General features: G+C 34.5%; 1 protein-coding gene across 1 annotated transcript; it reads right to left on the bottom strand.

Moving 5' to 3' along the window:
- Positions 1 to 5632: 5632 nt before the first annotated feature.
- LOC130801265 (monodehydroascorbate reductase, chloroplastic/mitochondrial) lies at positions 5633 to 14945 on the bottom strand. The gene is made up of 17 exons (XM_057665069.1): positions 14682 to 14945; positions 14394 to 14583; positions 14187 to 14286; positions 10789 to 10866; positions 10343 to 10414; positions 10017 to 10135; positions 9383 to 9467; positions 8807 to 8896; positions 8348 to 8449; positions 8135 to 8224; positions 7942 to 8022; positions 7491 to 7562; positions 7297 to 7394; positions 7084 to 7172; positions 6920 to 6982; positions 6792 to 6832; positions 5633 to 6079 (listed from the first exon to the last, which is right to left on the bottom strand). Exons 1-17 carry the CDS (start codon positions 14689 to 14691, stop codon positions 5948 to 5950), a joined length of 1512 nt encoding a protein of 503 aa, XP_057521052.1. The 5' UTR covers positions 14692 to 14945; the 3' UTR covers positions 5633 to 5947.
- Between the last annotated feature and the right edge of the window lie 757 nt (positions 14946 to 15702).

The raw sequence follows: 15702 nt of genomic DNA, 5'->3' as shown, positions 1-15702 counted from the left end.
AAGCAACAAACGCAGCAAGCACATCATTTACCTTTTGTTCAACCGCAGTAGGTACATACAGCATAGAATAATAATCACTAAGGAAAGTCATCTTAAAACGTGGATCAAGTAAAAAGGCAAAAGACAGAACCATAGAATGATCGGACCAATATTTATCAAACATTTCCCACATAGGAGCAGCCATCTTTCTCACAGCATCACTAGGATCTTGGTGGGAATCAGTCAAAATCTTTTCAATACATATTATGCAAGAAAGGTACAAATTTGCAGTGGGATATTTTGAACCAGAAAAAAGCTTGGTAATCTCATAGAATGGCTCAAGAAAATCACAAATATCTTGAAGTGTATCCCACTCATTCTCAGAAATAATATCAACATCAATATCCCTTTCACGAACAAGATATAAATCAATAGCATCCTTTACCTCAAGAGCCCTATGAATCATGTCATAAGTAGAGTTCCATCTAGTGGAAACATCCAAAACTAATTTACCCTTTGATTGCAAACCTTTATCAATTTTAGCTTTCTCAAAATTTGTAAGTCGAAAATCAGAAGAATCAACATATATAACAACCGCACGTAACTTAGTCACGGAATTATCAACAAGTTTCAAACCCTTTTTAACAATAAGGTTCAAAATATGAGCACAACACCTTATATGAAAATACTTGCCATCTAAAGGGAGAGGAGAAGAGGAGTGCAAATCACGTTTTAGTTTTTCAACCATCCTATTATTAGAGGAAGCATTATCAAGTGTGATTGAAAAAACTTTTCTACCTATATTCCAGTCATTCAACAAACCTTTCACAAACATGAATATAGATTCACCATCGTGGGGTGGGGGAAAACGGCGAAAATTTAACAAAAGGGAATGCAATTTATAATCATCATCGATGAAATGGGCAGTAAGGGCAAAATATGAACGCGAAGTACATGCTGTCCATCCATCACAAGTTAAGCATATACGACTCTTACAAGATTGCATATTGTCAAATACTAGTTTTTTGTACTTTTCATGTTCACCCATTACGCATTTAGTTATCGTATATCTAGACACATCTTTGACATTAGGATTTAACCAACGATGCAATTCTCTAGTTTTAATATGCTCTACCATACTCAAACAATATCCATGATATAATATCGAATCAGCAAACTTAAGCACGTAAGTATCATGATCATACACAACATTAGCGTTTGGGTTATTTTTTATGAACTCTTTATAACCTTTACAGCCCTCAGTATGACGTTTATAATTAGTTGTACCTGCACTACCTGGTGCTGCCGCCTCATAATCGCAGTATTTACACTTTACCGTCCGTACGTCATTGGGGTACGATACATGGTACTGATCCCAAACCGGTGACGTAATTTTTTTATGTTTAACAACTCTTCTTTGTTCGGGGACAGCCACAGCAGGGTCAGCCATACCTTAAAAAAAAAATAATAACACCATGGGTTATTTTCAAACAAAAATAAACCCTATATTCAAGCACAAATAGTCAAGGCAGCAAAGAACACAAAAATGAAGCAAAGATTTATAATATCTAAATCCTTCTGTTTTCCAAAAACACATATGACAATAGGAATAAGAAAGTAACTAATAGTAGTAATTCAGTTAAACTTTACAAAATATTGCAAGTGTTTCCAACGCATCTTCAATTTTATCAACAACTCGAAGAAAATTGAGAAAAAGATTAAACAGAGTAAAATCTATTCATGGAGATACAAAACCTAAAGTACATGAAATTCAGAAGGCATTTCTCGCCGGAAAACGTGGACATAGAACTCATGGGAGCAACTGGTCGAGAGCAGCTACGATATACTCCATTTTCGAGAGCAAGAACATGAAAAATGGAAAATAGAGAAGAAAGGAAAAGGAAACAGAAGATATTTAACCCTAGTTTCCATAATCTTTTTCATTCTCTGATTCAATTTCTTTTCCACATAATGTAATTCCTCTTATAGTTAGATTGTTGTTTTCCACATAATTTAATTTAAGCAAGAACATGAACCGCCAGACCGAATTTTTTGGAAGAAGACTAAATCGAACAAAGATTAAACACGAAAAACAAAGATTAAACACAAAAAACAAAGATTAAATACAAAAAACCCTAAATCTAACCCTAAACGAACACATTAAACCCAGAAAATTAAATACAAAATCAAATCGAACAAAAAAAAAATGGAAGAAGACTAAATCAAATCAAATCGAAAATGGAAGAACACAAAATCAAATCGAACAAAGATTTTAAACACAAAAAACAAAGATGAACAGATTTGATAGATATTAAACAAAAATCAATGAACTAAACTTGAGGAGTAGAAATACCTAAAACTCTACCAGCCGGATTGGAGGAGAAGGGATGGGATTGAAAGAGGGCCGCCGGTTTCAGTGAGAGGATGAAGAAGAGAGAGTTGGGTTAGGGTTTAGTCGAGCGGGAATTGGGAAATAAGGTATTGTATCAGATTCACTTTCAGGATGACGAAAATACATCAAATCCCTTTTTCATCCGGCGACGTGGCACAATCTTGACCACTGATATGATATTACCATTATAAATCCAACGGCTTAAACCCGTTATCCGTGTGCTATCAATATAACCAATAACATTTTATCATCAAATTGGACAATTATATGATTATATCTAAAATAATTTATTTGAGTAATATAAATATTTTATATCAAATATTAAATATTTTTATTATTGAATTTGGTCAAATTACATAATTTAGGCTATTTAATTCAAAGTAAAAAAAAAGGTGGAGTACTACACTAGTTTCATTTACTATAATCTATAATAGATCGAATTATGATAAGTGAACTTTGAATTACGATCGATTATTAATAATAGCCTATAAATTACTTTAGAGTTTAGAGTATTCAAGATCAATAATAACTAATAACTAATAGTAATAAGTAATAACATTGAGTTAACAGTCAAATGTCAATGATAGTCTATAAGTCTATAACTATAACTCCATAAGTCAATGATAGCCGAAAAATAACCGATCTGAAATACAACCGAACCGAATAACACCCGTCCGAAACCGACCCGATCAACCGAATGAACACCTCTAATTATGACCGATCACATTAGTTGAAAATAACACACCCCATGGACAAACGAAGGTCAATTCAATCAGTGATGAAGATATATTATTAAGACAATCTAACAAACTTACATTGTGACATTAATAACATATTATTGTTGTAAATTGTAATTGTCTAATTGATATTAGATGAAGTCAATCAATTAACATGTTATGATCTATTAATTAACTTAGACGGAGTTGATTAGTTGAATTTGATGTCATAAAACTCATAACCTAACGACATCTATAAAACTTGATGTGAGGTTCCACCTTCTATATATCATTCCCATCATGGATAAACGCATGATCAATGACATTATGAGGCAACACGATGCGATTTTTTACCAAATTGGAACAGAATAATTGGAACATAATTGAACTGAATTAAATCATGGTTTAAATGAATTGAACTGAACCGATATCAACCAAATTAACCGAAATATCGGTTTAACTGAATTGAACCGAACCGATACCAACCAAAACTGAACTGAACAGAAATGAATCCCGGTTCAACTAAATTGAACTGAACCGATACCGACCAAAACCGACCGATTGTGACCCGCATACCGATTGTGACCGACCGATTACCGATTTTGACCGCCCGGTTATGATCTGTATACCGATTACGACCTGCAAAAAACCGTTTTTGACCGACCGAATGTGACCTGTTTCCGGTAATGACCGGACCGATAAATACCGGACCCATACCAACCGACACCCGCAACCAGAAAAAAACCGGATTCGACCGGATACCGAATAAACCGACCGATACCGACCGGTACCGAAAGACTTATACGACCTGCTTTTGACCGACCGTTTTTTACCGAACCTGTTTTTGACCGACCTGTTTCCGACCTTTTAACCCGTTTTTACAGCCCTAACAAAAAGTGTAGATTTAGATTTGGTTTCCCTCTTCAAAGATGAATTACTAATCAAAGGGCATAATGATCATTTGAGTGGCAAAGTTGGTTTAACTGGTTGATTAATAATTAGCATATTATTAAACAACAAAAAAGTTATTCTTGCGTTGGTATGACTAGGCTACCAACTTCAGAATCAAATAAGCCCATAATGATGGAATAGTCAAACAAATGGAACTCTAAATTATTTATGGACCATAATTTTGTCTAAATTATAATAAACTACCTATTCTATATCCTTTTTACAAAAAACTACCTTATTTAAAATTTTTTGCAAAAAACTACCTTATATAATACATTTTTTTGCAAAACACTACCTTATAACGGTTTTTACCGTTTGACCGTTTAAAATAATCGTTAACTGTCACGTGACAGTCACGTGACCTTATAAACCTTTGCTTCTTCTTCATTTCAGCCTCTTCCAGACATTTGCTCCCCCTTCTTCATTCGAAAAAATCATTCCTGTATCTTCTTGAATTTGCTCCCGTCCTCCTTGCGACATCATCTTGCTAAAACTTCTAACCTTTAGAGGTATGTACTACTACTCAATTATGGTTTTGTACTTCATTGTTGTATTTTAGGTATAATTTAAAATTTAATTCGTTTTACAAATCTGCTTCGTTTTGTTGCGTTTTTTCTATTGAATTTCCTGTTTTTTATCTTGTAGTTTGTAAATTGATTGTTGTTGTGTCTGAATAATGTGTTAAGGTTCTTAAAATTAGATAAATCAGTAAGATGAAGAAATTGAAAATCTGGAAAAAAGCAAGTAGTTCGAAAAAGAAGTATTCTGAGTTGGCAACTGAGTTGGGTAATGTTAGAGTAGATGAGGTGGAGCTCGAAAGATTTGATGTCGCACATGAGGTTGTGGATGAGTTGGAAAGAACAAATGTAGATGTTGATGTTGGTAAGGATGGGAGCAATAACATCTTCCCCGTTGCATGGGCTGTGGTCGAAACAGAAAACGTAGAAACTTGGACTTGGTTTCTAAATCTCCTCGTAGAAGACCTAAGGTCGGTTAGTCCATCGAGTAGTAGGATACAAGCAGGATGTGAAGATTTCACCTTCATGAGCGATAGGCAAAAGGTATGAACGTAATTACTTGTTAACACATATCTTGTTTCAATTGTAACTAATGTTATAACCCTAATACTAATTTGTGGACAATGTAGGGTTTGGTTGAAGCTTTGAACTCAGTGATTCCTGAAGCTGAAATTAGATTCTGCTGTAGGCATATATGGGCTAACTGTCAAATGTGCTTCTACATGCATGTTAAAAAAATATTGAATATCTGTAAAAGTACTCCTTTTGCTATCTTTCTTTCTTTTCTTGTTCAACTATGATTAGTTTATTTAGTTTTGCTTGTCACTACTCACTACAGAATAGGGACTTAGAGAGAGCATCTAGAGTAGCTTCAACTTGTGTCATTGGTTATAAAGTACTCTCTATTTCACTTATTTTGCTATATTTTCATTTTAAGGTGAAAACTTTTGGGTAAAAATATAGCAAAACAAATGAAATAGAAAGGTATGCAACCTGTGTCTAACTAGGGATGAGAAGAGCATATAGGTATGTGCAAACCATAAAGTTTTCACTCACATGTATAGATATGCAAATTAGTAAAGAAAATGCATCAAATGTGGTTTTGCTTTGGTGGCTTGCTATAGTAGTTTTACAAATCAACATTTGTTATTAACTTGAAGCTCTTCCCAGACTATATCAATAAATGAACAGAAAGGAATACCGTGACACGTTTTTATTTTTAGAAATTTTCTTCTCGAAAGCCGTGGTTGCACACAGGATCAACAGTTCAACACTCTGGCAGTTTCACCCTAAACCACCTGCACTCTCACTCCACCCCTCTCTTCATTATCTGCTAATATCCGTAAATTTGATAGTCTGGCCTTTACGCCACAAACGAGTAAAAAAAATAACTAAACTGTTGCCCCAGCCTGCAGTGATTTGTGAGCAACTTCTAAGGCCTCCTCTACTGAAGATGCACTTTGCAGCTTGGCTTTATCTACAAATGGTTGAGCCTTTGCAAGCTTCGGAAGAAGTTGGAATTCCTGAAACAATAATAAAGCTATTATCAGCTGATTGCTTCCGACTAACATTTAACAGCACAATTATAGGTAGCGATGCTCATGAAGTATCACATGTACAACAGAAGTCCCCATCAATTGCTACTTTGGTACAAAGTAATACTAAACATTGACTATTGACTATTGACTAATGATAAAAAGTGTGCAACTTTGCGGGAACAACATAACCTCTCAAGCAAGACAAGGTAAAAACAACTTTGTCTCCATGTATTTTCAATTAGCTAGAATGCAATAGCCGACAAGTATGAGTAATAATGGAACTTGTAGAAGGAATTTCATATTTGACAGTAAGCCACATTAGCGTGAACACAGAAATGAGGTCCTTTTCTCATAGAAATTAAAAGAAAAATCAAACAGGTTTTACAAGTCGGGCTTCAGTCTATAAACAAGATTTATAACAGACTTTACATCATGAGCTTACTACAGGAAAATAGATTTGCAAAACCAAGTATCAAACAGCGTTGTCGTCCTATCAATCAGCACATCATTCCTCTTTAAAAGTTAAATTTGTGAAACGAATGACTACCATAACTTTTCAAACTATAAAATATAGTAAATTAACAGAATTATTCCATCTAGAAGGCAACCCATGAGGCCTTGGCATATTATTTCTCATAGATCACACACAAAAAATAAAAACACTAAATATGAAACAATAACAAAGAGTAAAAAGTACCTCAGGGCTACCACTTTCAACAAGAACACCTTTTAGTCTCCCTGTCATGTAAACACGGTTTATTAGAAGCAGTCAACTATTATGAGGAGCAAAAATCAAGATGATAAATCGGAAAAAACAGTATATACCAGAGTCTATCCAGAATGTAGCAATTTTGGGGTCAAAGTTCCCAACCTCAACTGTCTCTCCAACTGTTTAAAAAGCGATTTAATAAGATCAGCAAGATGAATAAGGCACGATGATGCAGTTAACTTTAGAGAATATCCTTTAACAAACATTCTTAATTACTAACCATTGTCCCCAAAAAATTGCCACCATACTTTTCTTGGGCTTCCTTCATACTCAAATACTCTCGAGTAGAAATAAGGAAGATAATCATATCTACATTCAAGCAGCAATAAAAACCAAGTTATCACAATGAAAGCTCAGTAGCTTACCAAGAAGCATCACAAGAACTGATCTGAAGACACAAAATTAAAACAAAGGAACTCAGAAAAGGGCTTACGTTGGGGAAGTTCGAGCAGTCAAAAGCGCACTGACACAATGCTGAGCAGATTTGCGGGCATGATCCACATGTTCAACACGAGCAACACGGTCATACATCTGTCAAAGATGTACCCATCACTTAATGTAGCGTAAGCTGTGAGTAACGCAATACATTGAGGGAAAATACTAATTGATTAGAAATTCTAAACATACCTTCAACGGAAATGCTGCAACATCTCCAATGGCAAAAATTCCCGGAACTTTTGTGCGAAATAGACCATCAACCTGACAAAAAATTCACAAGTTATCAGAATAATATGCTTGATTTCAATAGAAAGAATATGACAAACCTATTACATAAATGTTGCTCATCACTCAAGATTCTACTGATTTAAAAAAAATCAACTGGCTACTTGAGGAGTTCACTATGCATGGTGTCTGAAGCTTAGGTCTAAAGATCTAGGCATATGATGTTCCACAAGAGAATTTTATAACTCGAATACAGCTATTACAGCATATGTGTCAATATTAAATGATCTTTAAAGAAACTAAACGCAAACTTTAGCTCCCCAAAACTTCCTACATTTCAAATATATGCTGCACTTGGTAAAATTATGAATTATATCATTGTGACAGAATTACATAGATGAATTAGCACACTTACTTGAATTCCCCCAACAGTCGTATCTAAGCCAACTTTTTCAAAAGGACCAATAGCAGGTTTAGCTCCTATACCAATAACTATCTGCATAAGGAGAATAAAAGTTCAGCCAATTTCAGCATCCACCTTGCTTAATGGCTATGAATGTAAAGGGAGTAAAATCCATGGGAAGAAAATATAATCACTATGAACTCACTGCATCTGCTTCAATGGTAGAGCCATTTTCAAGTTTAACAGCAGCCACTCTTCCATCAGAACCAGCCTCCAGGTTTTTAATCATACCACCCTATTTCAATTATAACCGATAAATGTTCAAAATGGTTGAAATTCTTGTATAACGGGCCCAGATTATAATTAAACAGTTACAACATAAAATATTTAGTCATATAACAGAAGAATGAACGCCAACCTTCACAAATTTGACACCGTTTTGTTCATACAGCTCTTCATACTTCCTTGCTAGTGAGGGAGTAAACAATCTTTGCAAAAGATGGTGTTCAGGAAATATAACCTACTTTCCAAAAAGATGAAAGATGTCTATCAATGCTAGATAAAAAATTTAAAAAAAAAAAACAAAACAAAAGAAAGTGAAATTTCCACACATTTCAAGTAGTACGACTGTAAGAATACTATGCCAGAACTTGACATATTAGTTGTAGACCATGTTTAGACCTTTTACAAAGGAAATGTAACTAAAACTCATCCAGTAAAAGAACCCTTAATCAAAACAAGTCATTACTAATAATGACATCAAAAAATCCAAATGCAAACACAAAATCTAGAAAATTATATCCCCATTTTTTCTATTATCTATCTTATTCGATTACGTAAAAATTTCACCTTCCACCTAATAGTTTTTTCTTCATACCGTGGTATCAAGATTCCAGCCCACGGCTGCAGCAGCAACTTCCATGCCAATATAGCCACCACCCACTACCACCACTTTCTTTGCATTTTTCTGCAAATTGAAAGCCACTTTGTCAATTTTCATGCATATATACACCAAAATACATAGACTAGTCGCTAGAGGCAACTCATTTAATGCAGAAGACATAACAATCGGGAAAGAAGAAAATGTTACATGTATCAAGAAAGGACTCAAATTGAGATTTATATTGGGTAAGCATAGTACTAAATTCAATATTGTTGGAAAGCATAAGCATTATTTTGAAAATGGAACTGTTTGTTCAGAAAGCTCATGTATAGAAATTTGCTGAAACTCATAGTTACAATGTGAAATCAGTTCTAGGTCAAACAAAGAGGGATTCCAAGTGATCACCCATGGATCCTAGTTCCTACAACCGATTACAGATTGGCATCTCAAACGGCCTCATGTTCCAAGAGAAAAGAAAATTCTTCAAGAAAACACCTAAACATAAAGTATCCATAATAACAAAAGCAATAAGGTGGGCTAAAAATTCGGTACAGACAGGAAGCAAAGTACCAATGATTCTATTAAAGAGTCAGCATCGGCCACATCCCGGATATAGTGCACCCCAGGTAAGTTTCCTCCAATTTTTTCTGGAAATCTGAAACCAAAATAAGAAAAAGGAGTCTCAGAGTTTGCAACACCCAGGAATATGTAGAATGATCCAATTAGAATTTAGAAATATAATGTTATAAAAATGTAATTTAAAAGAACTAGGGGAAAGATCACTAATATGATAGCTCTTTAAGCATTCAAGATCTTTGACTAAAACATAGGTGATGCAAGTTATTCACTGTCGCAGAACCTACTTCATGTGCTCCACGTATACATCACCAACAATTATGGGAATAGAGAAGTGATTAACTGAAAGGTTCCTTCATCAGATGGACATAAGTTTGAGCACAATCTTATTTCATAAAATGGTGAGGAGCAATATGTGACATATATCCATAAGATATGAGGTTTGCCAAAAATCAAACAGTAGAATCAAGCCTAAACTAACAAGCAGAAAATCAGACATGTAGATTCTCCATCATATATGAGTTATGCTAGCAGCCATGTACACATTTTTATCAAAATTGTGGAAGTGAAAATAGATTGCATACAACCACTAGTATATATTGAATAATTGAGCTCATAAATAAATTACCTTGTTGCCGTGCAGCCAGTTGCTATTATAAGTGACCCATACTTCAATGATTTTCCTGACTGTGTTTGTAGAGTATGCTTATCAACATCAATATTGGTCACTGGGTCCTCATAAATCATCTGTTAAAAAATAAAGAAAGATTTAAACAATATATATAAGAAGTCATATGGTAACATCGCCAAACTGAGTGCCTATTATACATATATAGGGACAAAATCGAGATACTAGGAAACAGATTTCCCCAAACCACCAGATAACTACAGGATAACAAGAAAGATCAAGAGCATGACCAAAGAAGTAAGACATCAAAAGAGAATCAAGTATACCTCAATCCCCTTCTCGTGATACCATTCTGGAGTTTGCCTTTCACCACCAGATCCAACACAGGTATGAAAACCCTTCAAAATCAAAAAATAAAATTGTAGAAATACTAAATAATATGTACAACGAATTCAAAGTTCTCTCGAAATCACAACTCAAACTAGTTGATTTCACCAATTCTCAAATTACAAAAAAATATCATAGTTGGAGTCTATATCAATGGATATTAATATTCATACGCAAGTTAAAGAAAGAAGGAGATGAGCATTACCTAAAATCCCTCTATCCCTATATGTTTGCTTCACCCCCACATAACTTTAGTTTATGCGAATTTTTTCCTGGGGTATGTAGCAAACATATACGGACAAATGACGGAATGGTAAAGGTAATCCTAACAGCCAAAAAACAGACAAATGTTCATCCAAATTTAAAGGTGAAACTGATTACTTACAGGTAGTCGTGCTGGCTTTTTATCCAACGGAAACAAGTAACCCTTTGTCAAAGCTGGACGCTCATATGGTGCGTATGCCTAATATTGCATTAGAAACACAACAACCAAATCACTAAGATATTAATACGACATAGAAAAGACGAAAAATAACCACATTCCGAATGCAGTTTTGTATAGCTTAGCAAGTGAAAAGCTCAATAACTACAGATAACTTTTCCAGCTTAATTTCTTAGAAAAAGGGGAAAGGAAGAGGGGGTGACTTAAACTGACCCAACAAATGTACAAACTAATCTACGCTTAGCTAGAATTCAAAATAATAGATAAACATAGACCACTAAAATCATATAGAAAAGAAGAGGGGATAGAGCACGAAAAGTCAAACAAGTACACAATAGTTCAACAAATTAATGCTCCATCCAAGGTCTCGTGTATGATATCTATCCTGTTTAATAAGGATTTTTACAACACTATTACTCCTCATATACATAAATATACCTCTAAATGGGGCTCTTAAAGTATGAATAAACAGCATACTTGTGTTGTATGGATGTGCTTCATGAATCATCCATGCTAGAGTAGTTCATCTACCTACTAATATATATCAAGTCCTAAACTCCTAACCCTTTATGTCCCCAATATAACAACAATACCTTCACCAATGAGTGTCGCAGAAACCTCTAAGTTCTCATTATTTAGAAGAGATCCACTATGTGCTCATCAAGTACAAAATGCTAATGACATAATACTAAAGATTTCACCACTTTAAGTTTACATCCTTCTTGCTTCCTTTCTCCTTGTAATAGATTAAGACTCAGTTCATTGGGTAACATGTACTCATTTGTCACTATAGAATAGTAGCAAAAAGAAAGTGAGTTGTTTTTAAGAAAAAGGTAGATATTTGGAAATATATGAAGAAATAGAATGAATTGTGTTGATGAAATTAAAAGAGAATTAAATGTATACATGGAATAAAGAAAGTGGTGGGGCATTGTCCAAAAGTAGAAATGATGTAAAATAAAAGGGACAATACAAAATGAAAAATGATGCTAAATGAGAGGAACGAAAGGACTATGAATTAAGACCATAAATTCACAAGTGGTAGCTATTAGTTTAAAAAACAATACCTCAATCATGGATATCCTTTATTTACACTCAAATTTCTCAAAAGCATAAACTATGCAACAAGGTCATCATCACATAGTCAAGTCCGACAACACGCATATTCCCACACTGCGTGCATGTGTAATATTCACCATAAGCCTTGTTTCTATTATCTACGTAAACAAATATCTCTCAGCAAAATCAATCACGTTCGCGCCACTTCATTTCCCCGTTCGCTTCTGCTATGCCTTGGAAAATACAAAGCACACGCACAAACACAATTCCTAAACACAAGTCCATGCAACAGAATATGAACACTAATATCAAGATCCACTTCAATAAGTTCACACCTTGAGGCCATCCACCAGTTCACATAAAAGTTGTTAAGACTTTTTGACCCAAAAGACAAAGTTTACATTAAGTTGCAATGAAAACCGCTAGCATTGTAGCAAATATTCTCTATATTTTTGAATGTTCCAAACATCCTCATGGACAAGCTTAGTTTTAAAAATTACGCATCAAGCTCAAGCTCAACTGAAAATGTCTCAGCTAGGTGAGGCAAAACTTGCTACAAAAGGTGTGTGCCTTGGTGCGCCTCAATGTGCTTTGCACCCTAATTCAACAAGAGGCGTGGGCCTTGGTGTGTCTCCTCGTTGGGCTGCATAATTTACTTAAGCTTGTTTGTTTGTAAAAGAAATTAAACTCGTAAACCCACATTCACTTGTATATGAATTTTTGGAAATCATTGCAATAGATAAGCAGGTGAAGAAGAAGAAAATACTTTAGTTATTTATCGTATTCTCATTATAATAGTTATGTGCTAAAGTAGTGTTCACCGCAATGATAATGAGTGTTCAAAATTCTTTGCAATTATAATATAATATCATATTGCTTTAGGTATCACATATGTTTTCAAATTGATTCTTAAGCGTTTTCGTGAAAAAGTGTGCCTTGACTAAAAACAACCTTGCATCTTCACCTTGCGTTTTGCGTCTAGGCGCTAAGGACTTTTTGCGCCTTGGTGCGTCCCACGCTTTTTAAACCTAAGTGAACAAGATACTGGTGGTGTTTATCAAAGCTTTAGCTAGCTTTGCCAACCTTAATTCTACTCCATGTTACAAGATGCTGTAACAAATCCCCATGGCTAACATCCAAAAAGCAAAATTTTTGTTTAAACGAGAATGTAATCCACTTTCAAAAAAATAGAAGTACACTAAAACTTCTATCTTAATTATTCTTTTGGTGATGAAAGAAAAACCAGGCTTATGTTGACAAATGAGAAATCCAACTCACCGTAACAGATGTAGTAGAGAACAAATCATCAGTAGATGACTATCTAAAAAAAACATCGAAAGCAACCTCATTTAAGGAAGGATAAGATAAAATTACCACTGATAGAAGTATATGAGTATCAATCAACTAATATAAATGAATTAACATAAATTACAAAGATTAAACCGAGTATTGACAAGACAAATAAAGATAATTCACAATAACGTTCCATTACCCTTGGTATTTGAATGTAATATAATCTGATACTTCAATTTTTTTACTACTTTACTAAAAATATTGAAGTAGTAAATTGTAACTCATTGATGAAATTTCATCTCCTTTTCATTCTACTACTAATTGCCAATTGTTTGTGTTGTTAAATGGTGACTCAAACTTGCTAGCACTATTGGAAGAAGATGAATATGGGTCAGAGTGACCTCCGCGGGGCGCGGAGAATGTTCTGATCAAGACCGCGGGGCGCGGAGTTGCTTCTGATCTCACTCTGCGGCTCGCGTAGTTTTACACGGGTCGCGTAATTGAAGTTTCTTTTCACGGGAAACGTCTTTTGGGACGGTTACCTTTATTTGTAGTCGGTTATTTGTGGTTACTTAGAGCCCAAACCGTCTTTCAAGTTGGTTTAATTATAAATACCTCTCTTGTTAGCACTATAGCATGTAATGCAAAACACAAAGTGAGGAAAACTAAGAGAGAAAAAGCTTGGAGAGCCATCGTTGTGGTTTCTCGTGTTCATCTTGTAATCTCCCGGTTTATAGTGAAAAGTTTATTCTCGGTGCCGGTGGATGTAGCTATCACGTTGATAGTGAACCACGTTAATTTCTCGGTGTGATTTTCTTTATTGTTTGTTTGAATCTTTATTGTTTCATTATTGTTTTTCAATCTTTGCTTCCACTGTCGCACAACAGTGTGTCTAGTTATCAAGTTTCAAAGTATTCAGCTTTGCTTCTTCCTACATTGATTCACTCAAAAGTTAAAAATCTAAAAAAGGAAATGGAAGAAAATGAAACCTCTTTAGTAACAATACAAAGTTTGCCATCAGCAAATCCATTTTCGACGAACGTCTTCGCTGCGTATCCCGCTGCATTTCCACCTCCAACGATCACATACCTAATTTACATTTCGATCAAGAAAACAAAAATCAACCGAATCACTCATCACAATAACGCAATAATTAGAAATCATCGTTAATTAAACATAATGATTAATCAACGTACTCTCGATTTTCGTTAGCAAAAGAAGAAGCAGCAATGGAGAACCTTCTTGTGTCCCTGAAAGTTCTAGAAGCCAAAAGCGAAGGAGTACAGTTGAGTTTAGAGATAGAAAGAGAATTAGAAGAGGAGCATAGAGAAGAGCCATGCTTGAGTGCGAGTGAATTAGAAATTGTCGCCGCCATTAATCTACGAACTGAAGAAAAATCAAAATCAGAATAAAGATGAGGGAATGAAATCAGCGAAGAGATAGAGATAGAAAAAAAGAAGGAAAGATGGAATTGGATACAGAACCTGAAAGCATCGAAAGAAATGGAGTATATAATTAAAAATAAATGGGGTTTGTTGAATAAAGAAAAGGAAAAATCAGTGATTTACTGTAACAAATAATTGACTATTAGTCTTGTATTTGATTGGCTGAAGTATGGCTTTAAGTGAGAGCCAAAAGTCACAATGTAATGTTGATGATGAAGATTGAAGGATAGTGTCAGAGGAAATGGTGATGATTTGGAGTTTTGGACAGAGGAAGAGACTTTTGTGTCTCCTTTCCGAATTCCAATACCATAAACGATACTTTTTATTTTATAGAGTATAGTATTTTATTATTATTAATTGAAAAAGAAAAAGAAAAAATAGGTTGTTAAGTTACTTTATAGAGTATAGAGTATAGAGTAGGATAAAAATAGGAGTAAGTAGAATTTTAAATGATTGTTTTATTACTAAAAAGGAAATGTAGCAAGTAATATGAAATTGCCAAAAATAGAAAATGGAGCAAGTATTATGGAACGGAGGAAGTACCAAATTTCGTTTTTTTTTTATATTATCAATAGTACTCCTGTACTTTAACAAAATAACAATGGTACTTCAGTTAATTTCAATGGTACTCTATGTATATGCTAATTATAATCGTGACATTATTAATGATTTGTCTGTTAAATGTCATTAAAAACCACTAGTGGAAAAAAACGTATTTGCTGCTTATCATTTGCTGCGGTTTTTGTATATACGCAGCAATAACTAGAAAAAAGAATTAGAAAAAAAAAAAGAACCCTTAATTGCTGCGGTTTTGTGCCTCGACCGCAGCAAATACCTTGTGCACCTTGCAATTGCTCCGGTTCTTCTCCACCCGCAGCAAATAACAAATAGTATAAAAGCGGTTCTTCATCAATTGCTCCGGTTTGTTTTGTTGACCGCAGCAAATAGGGTTCATAATAAAACCCTTAAGCTTCTGTACAGTACTCTCTCGCCTTCCCTTAAGCTTTTGTTCTCTTCTTCATTCCTTCATTCCCATTCCAGACGCACAAACCTTCGTTCC

Source organism: Amaranthus tricolor, chromosome 15 (assembly GCF_026212465.1).
Source record: "Amaranthus tricolor cultivar Red isolate AtriRed21 chromosome 15, ASM2621246v1, whole genome shotgun sequence".
Lineage (NCBI taxonomy): Eukaryota > Viridiplantae > Streptophyta > Magnoliopsida > Caryophyllales > Amaranthaceae > Amaranthus > Amaranthus tricolor.
Note: the sequence above shows the minus strand (reverse complement) of the source record. Positions and strands in the feature narration are given on the sequence as shown.